The 15,248-nt window shown below is 36.6% G+C and overlaps 1 protein-coding gene across 14 annotated transcripts in view; it reads right to left on the bottom strand.

Moving 5' to 3' along the window:
• Positions 1-15,248, bottom strand: part of Rfx3 (regulatory factor X3) — a 268,551-nt gene that overhangs the window by 49,996 nt on the left and 203,307 nt on the right. For all 14 annotated transcript variants that reach the window (XM_052713326.1, XM_052713331.1, XM_052713337.1 and 11 more), the window contains 2 exons: positions 5,698-5,819; positions 3,860-3,972 (listed from right to left, as the gene is read on the bottom strand). In XM_052713326.1, coding sequence (XP_052569286.1) covers positions 3,860-3,972; positions 5,698-5,819 — 235 coding nt within the window. The remainder of the gene's footprint in view (positions 1-3,859; positions 3,973-5,697; positions 5,820-15,248) is intronic.

The raw sequence follows: 15,248 nt of genomic DNA, 5'->3' as shown, positions 1-15,248 counted from the left end.
ACTGCCATTTACTACACAGATTAATTCTATTATGAGTTCTCCATCTCTTCACATAAAGTATATTTATTCATTACAATTGGAATTTTCATAAAATTTTATAATGTGAAGACCATTTTAATCTTATTGGAGGCATCTGTTGCTTAGAATGATCTCACTGTACACTCTTTAGCAATGTAAATAATTATACTCCAATTTATACTCTGAATAAATATGAGTCACTCAAAAAATGTGAATTATATTTGTACAAGCTAAGCTGCTTACAGAAGGCTTTATCTGGATACAGATAAATGAAGAATTGTTTAAAGAATTTTCACTAAATGTGATAGGTGTTAAAAGAAAATTTTCCACATGTACAATGACAATTTAGAAGTATTGCAATACTCAGGAAAACAAATGAGTCAAAGGGAAGTGAGTGCTAAGTGGGTCATATAATGCAGAAGTGCTGGAAACGAGTAAGATAGGTTGAAGAACACTCTGTCATGCAAGATGTTGATAAAGAGAGGACTTGTCCTTGGCTGTCAATAACCTGGCATCTCTGACAAGCACTTGGGTTCACTCAAGTCATCTTATTTCTGGAGCAATGGGAAAATCTATATATACTTTAAATGAAATTTCTTATTTCATCCTTTGCTGTCAACAGGCAAGAGGACTTCTCTAGAAATCACAGGCTACTCCTTAATTTGCAGGCACACCACAAATACTCCTGAGATAAAGTTACTTAAATTCTAAAACTACTTAAGAAAACTCTGCAATGTATTCTCTCCTTTCTACCAGGTGAATGTAAGATGCACTAATGTACTGGAATGGAGAATGCTCCCTCCTAGGGAATGACACCAACTCTGACACAAGAAGAAGAGCAGGAGGAGGAGTCTAAACATCAAGAGAAACCTTCAGTAACCAAACCTTCAAACAATCTTGACATGTTTTAAGCTGAAACTTATTTCATTTTTCACTGTCAATAGTCAAAAGGAATTCTCTAGAAATCACTGGGTAATCATTAAATTGTATGCAAATCATGAATACTCCCAAGATAAAGCTACTTAAATTCTAAAATCAGTATAAAGGATCCCTAAAAAGAAGACCAAAAGTTCTTACTAAGTATATTTAAGCAGAAACATACATTTGTGGTATTCAAAAGGGTCCATTGAAAAACTGACTCTCTCTCCTGAACTTGGCCTCCAGTTTTTGTTTTTATTTTGTTTGCATGTTTGTTTGTTTGTTTGTTTTTACAAGGGTACTGCACTAGTTACTCTTCCACTTCTGTGATAAAACACCATGACCAAGGAAATTTACAGAAGAAAAGTTTATTTGGGGTTTATGGTCCGGAGGGTTAGAGACAATAACAGCAGAGCAAAGTCACGGTGACAGGAGCAAGAATGGAAGGGCTCCTTGAACTGTAAGAACAAAACAGAGAGAACAAACTCAAAATGGTGGGGGCCTTTAAACTTTCAGGGCCCACCTCCAGTGATGTACATTCTTCAAGAAGACCACACCTCCTAAGCTTCCACAAAGAACACCACCAACTATGGACCAAGTATTCAAATGCCCAAGACAACAGGGGACATCCCACTGAAACCACACATCCCACTCTCTGGCCCTCACAATAACAGAGCTACATCATAAAGCAAAATACATTTAGTTCAACTTTGGAATTTCTCATAGATTTTCAGTCACAATACTATTTAAAAGTCCAGAGTCTCTTCTGAGAATCAAGGCAATCTCTTAACTGTAACCCCTTATAAAATAAAAATTACACACATCTAAACAAATAATGGCACAGAATATATATTACTGTTCCAAAAGGAAAAAATAGGGTAATAACAAGGAAATACTGAACCAAAACAAGACTGAAAAACAGCAGGGCAAACATCAAATTTTCTAATGTCATATCTGATGTCAAAGGGCTTAGATGGCTCTGTTTCTCAAACTCTGCTGCCTGTAACATACATCTCTCTCTTCTGGGCTGGTTCCATGCCTCATGTGAAGCTTTCCTTCAGGTGTCTCATGCCTCTGGCATCTCCAACATCTTAGGGACTCTAATACAACCCAGGGTTCATTTACACAGCTTCATACAGTGAACTTTCAGGGCTCCTTCCTCTCTCATAACCTCTAGGCATGGACTCCCCTGTAACATGTTGCCTGGCCTCAGTAGCCCTGTGAAACCACAGGGAAGATTCTACAACCTCCATATCTTTCAGGGCTCTGAAGCCATCACCACAGGAACAACACTGAGAAGTTTAACTGTCTGCACGGGATGTACCCTGGCCCCCTTGATCCACATTAGCAGCAGCTTTTTATTGAAGTTGCTTTCCCGAGGCCTAAGAAAACACATACTTTCTTTACAAGCTGGAAGCTTAGCTGGATAAGGTCTTGACTCGAGGGCACCTTCCCTTTATTGGACTCTAGATCTGACCTATCCTTAATGGCCCTAATCTCCTTAACAATTGCAGTCTCTCTTATAGTATAAGCCTTGGCAATAACATTATACTTATCAGTGTCCTTTTAATTTTTGTACATTTTGCATTTCTTTCTGAACCATTTTTTTTATTATAGACCTACTTAAGAGTGATTTCTAGTAAATAAGAGATTGAGTTGATATTAAGCTGTCTTGAATCTCTTCTACTAAAAAAAAATGAGTTCATTACTTTTAAATTTATTCTTAGGCAAGTTCACAGGGCATGGGCAGAAAGGAGCCAATTCTTTGCCCAAATTTCACAGGTACAGTCTATAGTCCAATTACTAATATTGTTCTACTCTGAAACCCCTTTAGCTGGACCTCAAGAGTCCACATATCTCTCAACACTACTGTCTTCCAAGATCCTATTAGGCCCCATTAAGCCCTATTTACAGCTTTCAACCATTTTTTCTAGTGCAAAGTTCCAAAGCCTTTCATATTCCTCCAGAAAAAAATTGTCAGATTCTTCACAGTAATACCCCACTCTCTGGAACCAATTTCTGTATTAGCTATTTTTCTATTGATGTGATATGCACCATAACCAAGGCAACATATAGAAGAGTTTATTTCGGATTGTGGTTTCAGATGATTAGAGTCCATAATGGCTATCCAAAGGTATGAAAGCAGGAGCAGAAAGTGGGGGGTTCACATCTTGAACCACCGGCACCAAGCAGAACGAACAAACTTGAAATGGTACAAATCTTTAAATACTCAAAGCCCACCTCAGTGACAAACTACCTCTAATAAGGACAGATTTCCTAGGCCTCCCTAAACAGCACCAACAATTGGGGCCATATGTTCAAATGCCCAAGAGTATGAGTGATTCAAACCAACACAAATATTACTAACATTTTACTTTTCCGTGTGGAAAGACATTTATGCAAGTTCAAAGGTCAACATGCTGCACGAATTTTCTGTATCTTTTTTTGTTTTGTTTTAACATTAAACCCTGGAGTGCATTTCCTTTTAGTACATTTAGAGTTTTCTGTCCTATAAGTGTATAGTAGTCCAACCTATAAATTATAGCAGACTTAATCCCTCTCCCAATTAGATATTGAAACTATAGGCAGTCTCATAAATCAAAAGAATAATGCAATAAGCTCCCTTGTACATTTGATCTGTTATTCATATGTAAGTTTGTTCTACAGACAGACCCAGAGTAGAATTGCTATACTAAAATATACAAAGATCAGTTTAAGAAATGGAGAATAAAATATATTCTCACTTTCACACATTCCCTCACTTTCCACTGAGACAAGAAGAAGGCTTTTATTAGTGTTCAAAGAAATGCTCAAAATAACTAGAACTTCTCTGTTCTCTAGGGAAAAAATCTTTATTATTTTGTTTTTAACAAGTTATGTGGCAAAATGTAGCATGTGCTCAGACTATGTTTGAAGGTCTTACCTCACAGTGCTCTCGATAAAGACTCTGCAGTGACTTGATATCCTCAAAGGTAGTACCATCTGGCAGAGAAGAGATTTCAACTTCTCCAAACTCTGGAAGTGCTCGAGATGCATCTGTTACCATGACAACACAACAGAAAAAAGCTATTGTGGATGGTGTCAATTACAGATTAATGAGGGAAATTTTCAGAAGACTAAAAAGGAAAGAAAATTTGGAGATCAGAGTGCCAAAGATCACTAACTTTCAAATTAATATTTTCTAGCCAGACTTAGTAACATTATCAGCATGTATCATAGGAATGAATGGAGTGTATTTGTGAATTTCAAATAAACTAAGCTTTACTCTAATTAAACTGGGCACTGGATAGGTTCTTAGTAAAAGAAAAACAACCTGAGCTTGCCAGTAGTGATTTTAGTTATTTTTATTATTGTGCTATCCAACCTCATAAAAATAAACATAGCCTTAAATCCATTATGTTCATACCTTTTACATAATCATAAAATGAAGGCTATAAAACTAAAAGCCAAAAAGTTAAAAAATAACATTAAATTAACAACATTAATTTGATGTGATGGATGATGCTACCCTATAATCCAATCATCTCTCACACATGAACATGGTGTCAATTGCTGTAGATAAGTCTTCTGAGTATAACACCTACACCAATCTGCTCTTCTTGGTGGCCACCTGCCCAAATATACTTCTGCATTCAAATGACTATGACACTTGCTATTGCCCTCTCTTGATGACACTATAATTCATACATCACACACACTCTCTCTCATTTTTTCTCTTTCTCTCTTTTTCTCATTAGTCCTGGACAATTAGTAATGTACTTTGGTGAGTTCCTTACCATAAAGTCAAAATTAAACGAAGAATAATATTAATTTCTAAGTTCTAGGAAACCTAATTTTTTTTTGAGACAGGGTTTCTCTGTGTATCCCTGTTTTTAAATTTTTTGCATATTACAACTCAACTACAGCTACAAAATAAAAAGTTATAGTGTTTTCAAGCTCGATGGTCCATAAGATTACATATGGGCACTTTGGTTTAGGAAATGCTGCCATAGCAGTGTCAAGCTCAGGAGTGTTCTAACTTGAAAGTCTATTCCAGCTGTTTCTATTGGCAAGTACACAAAAACACACACACACACGCACACACACGCAGACACCCATGCACACACACATAAGCACATACACGCAGACACATACATGTACATACGCATAAGCACACACACACAGAGACACACACATGCACACAGATACATAAACACACACCTGTGTGTGTACACATACACCCCAATAGCATCTTTTCATATTGGCCCACTGTTTGGAGACGATGCATATTCATCTATGGAACAGCTAGCAACTGAACTACCACTTTTGCTTCTCTGGCTATAGCATAAATATTCAAACAGGAAGCATTGTAATCAATTTAAAAGAATAAATTATTTAAAATGTTTATAATTTTTCTAATCTAAGACTATGGATATGTAACTTTGTACACAGGAAATGAGAATTCTTTGGTACTGGACATTATTTCTCAAGTAAACACAACATGATTTTGATCACAAAAGCCAACTGTAATATAAACTCTTGAGAACACTTTCATAGCCCTGACCTTTTAAGGCAGATGCATTCAAGATTCTATATAGCTTAATATTTGAATAAAGATGAACTAGAACTATCATTTAATGTTATAGTTTCAGCACAAAATCACCTCCCCCTTTATATGGAGTTAACATCTGAAGACATTCTACTTGGAGAAGAGACTACTATTGTTCTCTGCAAAATCCTAATAGCAACTACTATGCAACTATGCATTACACCTTAACATACCTAAAAACTGTTGATGATGTTGACTTTGGGCAATTACAGTTTGCTCAACAGATGTGCCTGTCTGTTGGCCACTTCCTGTGAAACCATCTGCAACCCCATCCACTTTCTGCATAGGCTTGTACCTAAAAATATTAGACGGGAAAAAACAAACAAACCAAATTATTCCTTGCTTTATTGTACTACCCAAACTTTTATGGCGTTCAGTTTTAATCTAGTTCTGTCAATGTCTCAAGAAAGTTGCCAAATGTTTCTTCTTGATACTCTCATGAAATCATGTACAGACACTTTTTTCCAATTGTAAAAAGAAAAAGGGGAAGAGCAATCAGAAAGAAATTCATTTGCAAATATCCAGAAATTGATGTAAGAACGAAAGAATTATGAGGCATTTCTTTGGACAACAGAGGCAAAGATGCTCATGCCTATCGTCACAGTACATATTGTAAAAGTAACTTGCAGTGGCCATTGGCTTATGGTAAAAAATGTAAATACACTGGAACTTGACTCTGAACCAAGATCAAAGAGTTTGCAAAGAAATGAGGGCCTTTCAGTTAATATATTTAAAATAAGATCAATTTATAAATCTTATCATACTGCTCTTCATATTTCCTAAAGTCACTTATGCATCTCAACACATTCATCTCCTTTGATTCTTATCAACAGCTGCAAATATAAATGCCAGAAGCTTCAGTTTGCAACAAAATAAGAATTCATCTACAAACCTAGTTTATCTAATTAGAGATAAGAGGACTCAGTGGGATTTAACTCAGTGTTAGGGCACTTGACTAGCAAGCACAAGGCCCTGGCTCCCCACAAGAACAGGAAAGAAATTATACACACAAAAAGAAATCAAAGTCAGAGAACAATATGCTTTTAGGCCCTAGTTCTAAACTTTATATACATTCTTTGCTACTAAGATAGAGAAAATGTACTATAGTGGAAAAAAAAACCAGACTTCTTAGAGGCCAAATGTCACAACCATCATCACATCACTACTTTACCAGAACCATACCACCAGCACAACCATCACCACACCACCACACCATCCTTACCACCAGCAGCAACACTACCATCGTCATGACCACAAACATTGGCACCACCATCAAACCACCAACATCCCACAAGCATCAGCACGACTGCCTCACCACTATCACCATCACCACCAGCACCCACATCACCACCAGCACCATCACCACCAGCATCACCACCACCACCAGTATCCGTACCACCAGCACAAACATCACCATACCACCACCCCATCCTTACCACCAGCACCACCAGCAGTACCACCATTACTGACACCACCATCATCAACAGCAGCACCACTACACCACCACAGGCATCAGCACCAGTACAGCCCAGGACCACCACCAACAGCCTCTGCAAATCTCCCCAGACAAGCAAGCACAGGCTAGTATGCAGTAAGTATATTTTTCTTTTCTTCAAAATGTACTTTTCTTCATTTCAGACATTAAAAAAAATGCAAAAACTAAATATCATGAAGTTAATTATCTAGAATATCTTCATTCACATTACAGTGTTTGTCTTTCAATCCTCCTATTTCTAACTGCACTTAAAAAAAAAAAAGAACTTAGCATTTTCACCACCCTGATATATGGTCATTATTAATGTCAATGTCCCTAACACCTGAAAAGGACAACTTAAAGATGTCTCAATTTTGTCTAAAGATAGTGATTGGACCTAGTCAACACCATCCAAGTAATGCTCTGATTCAGTCACTGAAAAAGAAAGTCAGAGGACAGAGGATGAGAGAGGGAACAGGAAACATCATCCTCATTATAGCTTTAGTGATAGCCTTCTCAAGCATAAAATACTGGTTGCTGTTCTCCAGTGATCAAAAGGAATACGACCTGGTTTTTCAGTTAGTGGGAAAGCCTTCTGCTCCAAGAGTGTCACTCCTGATGCCTCTCCTCCATATGGATCATGTTAGAGGAGTTTAGGAATGTCTCTCAGCGGGTGGCCTGGGACCTGTGCGGGGCAGGAGTGGGCTTGCCATTTTGTGCTATAAGACTTGAATGGTTTCATGCTCAGGAAAGTTTTGTTTGTTTCCTCATTCATTCACTCATTCAGGGTTTAATATGATTTTAGCTGAACTTTTTCAGACACAAAAATTCATGTGAAAAATAAAATCCTCTATTTGTTTAAACATGGTTGCTCATGGTTAAGTACATTATCTTAGATGAAAATAAATTTGAATGATTTAAACTGGCAATATTTCCTAGAGATTCAAAGTTATTAAGTTTTAATGGTGGATTATGCAGGGACTGTGATTTTGTCTAACTATTCTTAATCATGCTCTTTTGTTCTACACAGCATTCAGTCCGAAAGACATGAATTTGAAGGGCAAGTGAATTCAACCTGAAAGGAAATGATAGCTATTTCCCTTGCACATTTTCCAAGGACACACGCTACATCACAGTCTACCTTTACAAAGTGCTTAGCAAACCTCCCACCTAAAAGCAAAGTTATTTGCTTCCTTAGGAAGACAGAGTTGACCAGTACCATAAGCAGTGGAGGTCTCTAAAATAAAAGGATATCACTTCTTAAAATATGCAGTCAAACCACAATGAATTACAATTAACACTTGACTGTATACTAATAATGTTATTGAGTTGGAGGTACTAATTTGGGGTATACAATATATGTAGAAGACAGAAAATGCATGAAAACAGCTTATGGGAGGAAAGAAGTAATATACATATACATTCTAAAAATACTTTGAGTCAATACATAGAAAAAAAAAGAAGAAAACCAGAAAATACAGTTAGAATTGGGAAATGAGTGTTCTCATTATAATCATAAGAGTAACAATAGGAGAATAAACAGTGGGTTGAAATACAGACAAGATGTCCTTTACATACTTCTCTTTCATAGTAATGGAGACCAGGCAAGCCAGAAACTCTGTGCCCCAGGCTGAAAGGTCTGGGGACAAATTCCAGGAGAGGTTTGTGCCATGAAGAATGACACCAGTAATGGATGGGATGGCTCATGGCCAAGAGGGTTAGTGTGAGCATGGATGTGTGAAAGAGCCTCTCTATAGAACTAACTTTTGCTTCCCTTGTTGTGTCTAAAGCAATGACTTCACAGCGGCATATTCACAGTGTATTGCTGTCTAGCGTTGGGTCAGTGCTTAGAGGAAATCCTCAAAGTCAGAAATTTGGGATTCAGGAAGACCAGATGTTCATTCTCTTGATTCTAAGGGAAATACCCATCAATTACCTCAGCTGCCTGGGTTTTTCCAAAGCAGGAGGACCAAGACAGTCACACTCAATAGAGACTAGACAAATACTTGTGATTGCTGATTCTTCCTAGAAGAGATGGCTAAGGATGACATATATTGGTCATTCTGAAGCTTTGTCATCAACATCTAGGAAGTTCCCACAAAAACCTAGCCTTATGCATCAGCTACTCAATAGTCTTTGAGAATGGGGCTTGGAGCTAGTTTTACTTCTAAGAGATTTTCTAAGTAGCTTGTACAGACCTAGTCCACAGGAACATCTTATCTCAAAACAGACACCTTTAGTCCCATGTTGTAGAAATATATCCAACATTAGACAGCACATATTTCCCAAAAAATCCATAAATTTTAATTTTTCCTGTAATATGCACTAACTTTAAATGATTGGTCAAGATCATACTATAAATTGATCGTAACACATATTAGATCAATTTATCAAGCATTAATTGAGTACTACATGTGATATGGTCCTGTGCAGGCTCAGTTTTAGCCAGGTGAAACATAATAAACATAATATTCTAAATTTTTTTAAATATTTTATTGATCTAACATAATAATTCTACATTATCTTAATTCTGTTGAAAATTCAACTATCCTTTTATTATTAAAAGATGAATTTTGAATCTTTTACCTCACTTTTCTCTTCATTAAATAATCACCAAAAATACTACATTGTAAAAGGTAGAGAAAATTGATTGAAAACATACCACTAACAAACTTGTATATTGAATCCTGTTGAAATAATGAGCTCTTCAGTACTTAGAACTATACCCTCATGTAACCCCATTTACTTTGCAAATTACTTCTAGGTTAACTTTTCTCATAGTAGACTCAGGGGCATTGAGTTATGCATGTTCATAGGCGAGACGGACATTTTATTAAAGGAGGCAACAGCTCTTGGTTTCAAAATTAGTAAGGAGCAAATGATCATTTTAACAGCTTGCAACTCCATGGGCAATCAGAGCGAACATTGCTAATGATTAAGAAATGAAAGACACTCTGATGTCTTAATAGCTGAGTGTATGCTTGAAACCTGTCACTAACACAGAAAACTTGGAAAATTGTTAGGAATCTGCCCCCATGGGGTTAGCTGTAGCTGTTATTTAGGGCTTGGACAGCTGTGCTCTACTGTAGAAGCAATAGTCTGTCAATAATCTCACAAGCACAGACATCCTTGCAGTCCAGTGGAAGGCAGAGAGCATTACATTGTCATCATTACTGGAAAGAGTTTTCAACACACCAAATGAAACATTTGGAAAAGTCCTTTCAAAGCTGCTGAAAAATTCCCAAGCAAAAGTCAACATAAGAACTATAATAGGCAATAATTATTTGTATTTATAATTTCTGAAAGTATGAAAGTAATTTGCAAGAACAAATTAAAAAATGCCTAGCTAGCAATAATAGCAAGAGGTTAGATTTTTCTACTGGTTTCTTATAATTCTCTTTGGAAAAATTGCCTGAGGGCTTTTAGATTGATATTGGAAATGAGCTAGGTGACATAAACATGAATGAATCAGAAGAAAATAGTGAATGTGAAGAGATCCATACTTTTAGAAGAGTAAATGAGACTTAGAAGTCACACTAAATATTTAAATGACTTATAACACCAACCTTGCTGACTAAAGATAGGATTTCATTTCTATTCTTCTTGGTAACTCAGAATACTTGGCTACCTACTACTTTTACATTTGCAATAATGCAAGAAATAATACAAATTAAGTTCAAATGGGGTAGTTGTCTCAAATGAGAACGAATGAAGTGGGTCATTCATATTTTAGAAGAATGTGGTTTTCTAGGTGTTGAGGATGTAACGTTGAAAAAAGCAAGCCTAATTTCTTGGAGTTTTTACTGAGCCCTCTTAGCATCAGTAACTTATAGTTAGAAGCCTAGAACAGTGGGATTTGTACAAACATTAGTATCAATTTGTGTATGTGTGTTTTTGTGCATGTGTGTCCATGGCTGCATACATGTGAGTGTGGCACTTCTTTCATTTACAGCTAGCCCTTTCTGTTACACAGATACTAAAAATATACCCACCATCTCTTCTTTATTTAGAGAATTACAATCCTGCTCCACCTGATGTCAACAAAAACTAAAAGCACCTGAGGCCCTGTCTAGGAAAAAAATGAATTGGGGAGATTCTTGTATAAAGCGCAATTAATAGGGTTAGTTTCTCGTAAGTAAATTACAATATAATTGCCAGATGATTTATCATATAAAATGAGGTTCATTTTAAAGTTTAACAAACATTGAGAGCAGTACTAGGTGGTGACTATGACTACTTATTAGACTTTGTGTACATTCCTTGAGTTCAAGAATTCCTGAGGAGTGGTTCTTTATGATCCTCTTGACTTCAGTGGAACACGTGATCATGACATCATGAACTCGTCCATTGGCATACTGATGATAACTTCACTGTTACCCACCTCAGAGGAATGACACAGTCCTCCAAGCTTAGCTCTGTAATAAACCCAGAGAATCTGTGGTCCAGGAAAAGTATGATGAACTAGTAACATGAATCAAAGCTGGAAACTATCCTTGTTTATCCTTGAAGCATAAAGAAGACACACTCACTACATTTTGCGTGTGCCTACTCCTCCAAAACTGCAAAGGACTATTTTTTAAAGAGTTTTCTGTAGTGCTTATAACAGAGCGATATCATGAAGAAGAGTAACACTGGAGTGTTTCCAACTATAAAATCTTTTATTTCTCCACTAAAACTATAAAATGATCTCTGAAGTTCGTTTCCATTTTAAAATGAAGAAACTGAAGCTAGTGGTTATGATGTCATACATCAATAGAAGTACCAAAACAGCCTGAGTACCAAGACAGCCTGTGGTCACTTTATCCTCTAGTTTAAATAGAAAGTTTTTGTTTCACCTGTCCCAAGCTCCTGACATTAAGAAAGCTCCAATGACAAACATCTTTGGATGTCCTCCCTCACATCAGAAGTAAAAGGAGTCTTGCTGTCTGTCCCCTTTCTACCAGACCTTTCTCATCTTCCTCCACCATCATAAAGGCTCTTCCTTTTAGACGCCTCTTGCTAGCAAGAGACCATTCAAAAGGGTATGTGACACATTTCGCCCTTAGTTAAAACATACTCACTGTACTGTGATTTTGCCCTGTGTGTACTTTCTGAAGAGCTCTCACTATGTAGCTGAGGTTGTGCTTGAGTTTAGAGCAATTCTTTTGCTTAAGTTTCCATGTGTAAGGGAGAGGGAAAGGAAGGGACATTGGGGAGTGGAAGGAAGACAGTGGGGGGGGGGCATGAACCACCATACTTGGCTCTCAACTTTTCTTGTAAATGTATGGATTTTTTTGTTTGTTTGGGTTACTTGTGTCTTCAAGGATAGATTTCATACAAGAATGAAGATGAGAGGGTCTGTTCTTGATCAGGTTGATATATGATGAGTTGTCTATCTTACACAGATATCATTTACTTAGCAACTGAGTGATCTTTTCTTCCTACCTTCCTGTCATCCTATGCTCTCTTCTACATGTGATGTGCTTATTTTGTAAGCAACTGACAATTGCATGAGATTGTTGATAAATCATAAATGTATTTTTGTATTTTGAGAGTGGCTACTGCAATCAGACATGGTCAGACACACTGTCAAAAGCACGTGGCTTCTTTCCACCAGTTCTGAAACAAGGATATGGAAGAGCAGCTAAAATATAAATGTCAAGGTTTCCTATATATTTCTTTAAATGCTAAAGATACACAGCAACAAACATTTTTTACATAGTTTGTAGACCTTAAAACTGTTACTCTCTTTCTTTTGCTGCTTGATGACCTATGTGTTGTCTAAATTAGGGTAAGCAATTAGGATATGAGTAAATTTCCTTAAAAACTGGAGATTTCCTCATTTAAGTGTAAAGTTTATTTTCAACAGAAGGTATTTTACACATTACACATTTTTCTGCTTTTGATTAACCATAGTTAACACTATTTTCAAAGGCAGTTTATGGTACTTTGTTACTGTAACTCTGATCATTAGCGTGATAGCAAAGATGTGCTGATGGGAGTGTCTAGTTCATCTGTCCGTTCACTGTATTCCACAGATCATGGTACCGAGAAAGCCTCCAGGAAACAGAACACTCTGACTACTTACAATGCTTTTTATGTCAGTGGCTACACCCCATGCTTGCTTTTGCATCAAAGAGGCTATCTAGTCTGTCCCTTTACTATAGATATATGGTTTGAAGATAGATTCATCTTTCAAATATGGGAAAATATATCTGTCATATCTGCTTCTCAACCAGAACTCTTACTTTATTGCTTGATGCATGGTTATGTCCCACATGGTAGCCTTGAAAGGCATCTGATTTACACAGAAGTGGAAATCATCTCTATTGCCCTCTCCAGTTTTCAAACCAGATGTATAAAATTGAATGCCCAAACTTAAATTATCAAAACATTCAACACATATACTTGACTTCTAATTACAAAAATCATGTGCAACCTGCAGTTTAAACCATAGAAGATATGGAACTACATATGCAATCAATGAATCATGAGGTATTTAATCTGAATATGTTGAAATATTAAATACCACTACCTGTTATATTTTAAACCTTTCACATACCATTTGTAGTTTTATGAGTGTACATTTTCTTACATAAATTTTAATTTCATTAAACTCATTCGAATCTTGGAATCATCCAGACATGAAAAACTTATCAAATAAATGATGAAAATAATTATTTTTCATCATTTTCAAAAATACTCTTAATGTGACCCTTACATCCAGACAAAAGGAAAGAAATTGTGTACAGTGGATATGCTCCTTCAGCAAGCTGAAGCCCCTTGAGTATCCCTGTACAAAGTCTGCGTACTTAACAACAACACTGCCATCATTCATCAGGATGCCATTTGAAGAGTAAGAGCGAAGCCAGGAGTTGTGCACACCTTTAATCCCAGTACTTAGGAAGCAGAGGCAAGAAGATCTCTGTGAGTTTTAAGCCAGCCTGCTGTGGGATGATCTGTATGTCAAATTGCTCTGATTGGTCAATAAATAAAACACTGATTGGCCAGTGGCTAGGCAGGAAGTATAGGCGGGACTAACAGAGAGGAGAAAAGAAAGAACAGGAAGGCAGAAGGAGTCACTGCCAGCCGCCGCCATGACAAGCAGCATGTGAAGATGCCGGTAAGCCACGAGCCATGTGGCAAGGTATAGATTTATGGAAATGGATTAATTTAAGATATAAGAACAGTTAGCAAGAAGTCTGCCATGGCCATACAGTTTGTAAGCAATAGAAGTCTCCGTGTTTACTTGGTTGGGTCTGAGCAGCTGTGGGACTGGCGGGTGACAAAGATTTGTCCTGACTCTGGGCAAGGCAGGAAAACTCTAGTTACACCAGCCTGGGCTGCATGTTAAGTTTCAGACCAGCTGAGACTATATAGGGAGACCCAGTTTCAAAAAAAAAAAAAAAAAGCTATAAATTGAGTACTTCTTTGGTATTCTAATGCTCTTCATTCATAAGAAAGCACAAGACATTGGTATTGGCAGATTTTATTCATATAATAAGAATTTTACATCTCCATAAACATGTTCACATTGTATCTTTTTCTTATAACAATTATCACCACCTAGAGACATATATCAAAGGTTTTCATGGCTCCTTAACCTTTACAGCTCTGGAGTCTGTTCAATAGGAACATAATTTTTAAAAAAAAGGAAAAAAGAAAAATAGAGATAGTTTTTGCTTTTTATAAAGACTGTCTTTAGAAAGCTTGCATTTTATGTGAATTTACTAGATTTCCTCATAGGTAAATCACAGGAAGGTAAATCATAGGTAAAAGACAGGAAAACTGGCTTTCCCTAGGTACAATTTATCAGGCTTTTGTTAATATTTATGTTTGAGTATGTTATTTCTTGATTTCATCATTATCTCACTCTGTATTGCTGCTGTACTTTGGGACAGAGATCACATCAGAAAGCAAATTTTATAAATTATGTTCTTAATAAGTGGAAAAACAAAAAAAGGCTTAAGATTGTAACAGTTTATTATAACATATAAACTATCACTACCACATATGGTACTAATCTATCTTTTATTTTGTTATTTTTTTCAGTCCTTTTAAATTCATTTTTCTATCTACAGCTAAAAATAACTGGCAACTAAAAGCAAAACTGAGAATCTGTGGGTTAAAAATTCTTCTATGATGGACAGCCTTGAATTGCATCTCCAGGCTAGGACACACTGAAAATTATGACTTTGCTGAAATGACTTAGCAAGAGTCCTTACCACCAGTCTCTTCCTATTAAATATGTCTTGCACCAAATAAAAAAGA

The sequence above is a fragment of the Peromyscus californicus genome, unplaced genomic scaffold (genome assembly GCF_007827085.1).
Source record: "Peromyscus californicus insignis strain IS unplaced genomic scaffold, ASM782708v3 Scaffold_4__1_contigs__length_199733344, whole genome shotgun sequence".
Taxonomy (NCBI): Eukaryota; Metazoa; Chordata; class Mammalia; order Rodentia; family Cricetidae; genus Peromyscus; species Peromyscus californicus.
The sequence above is the reverse complement of the archived record's forward strand: the minus strand, read 5'-3'. Positions and strand labels throughout refer to the sequence as shown.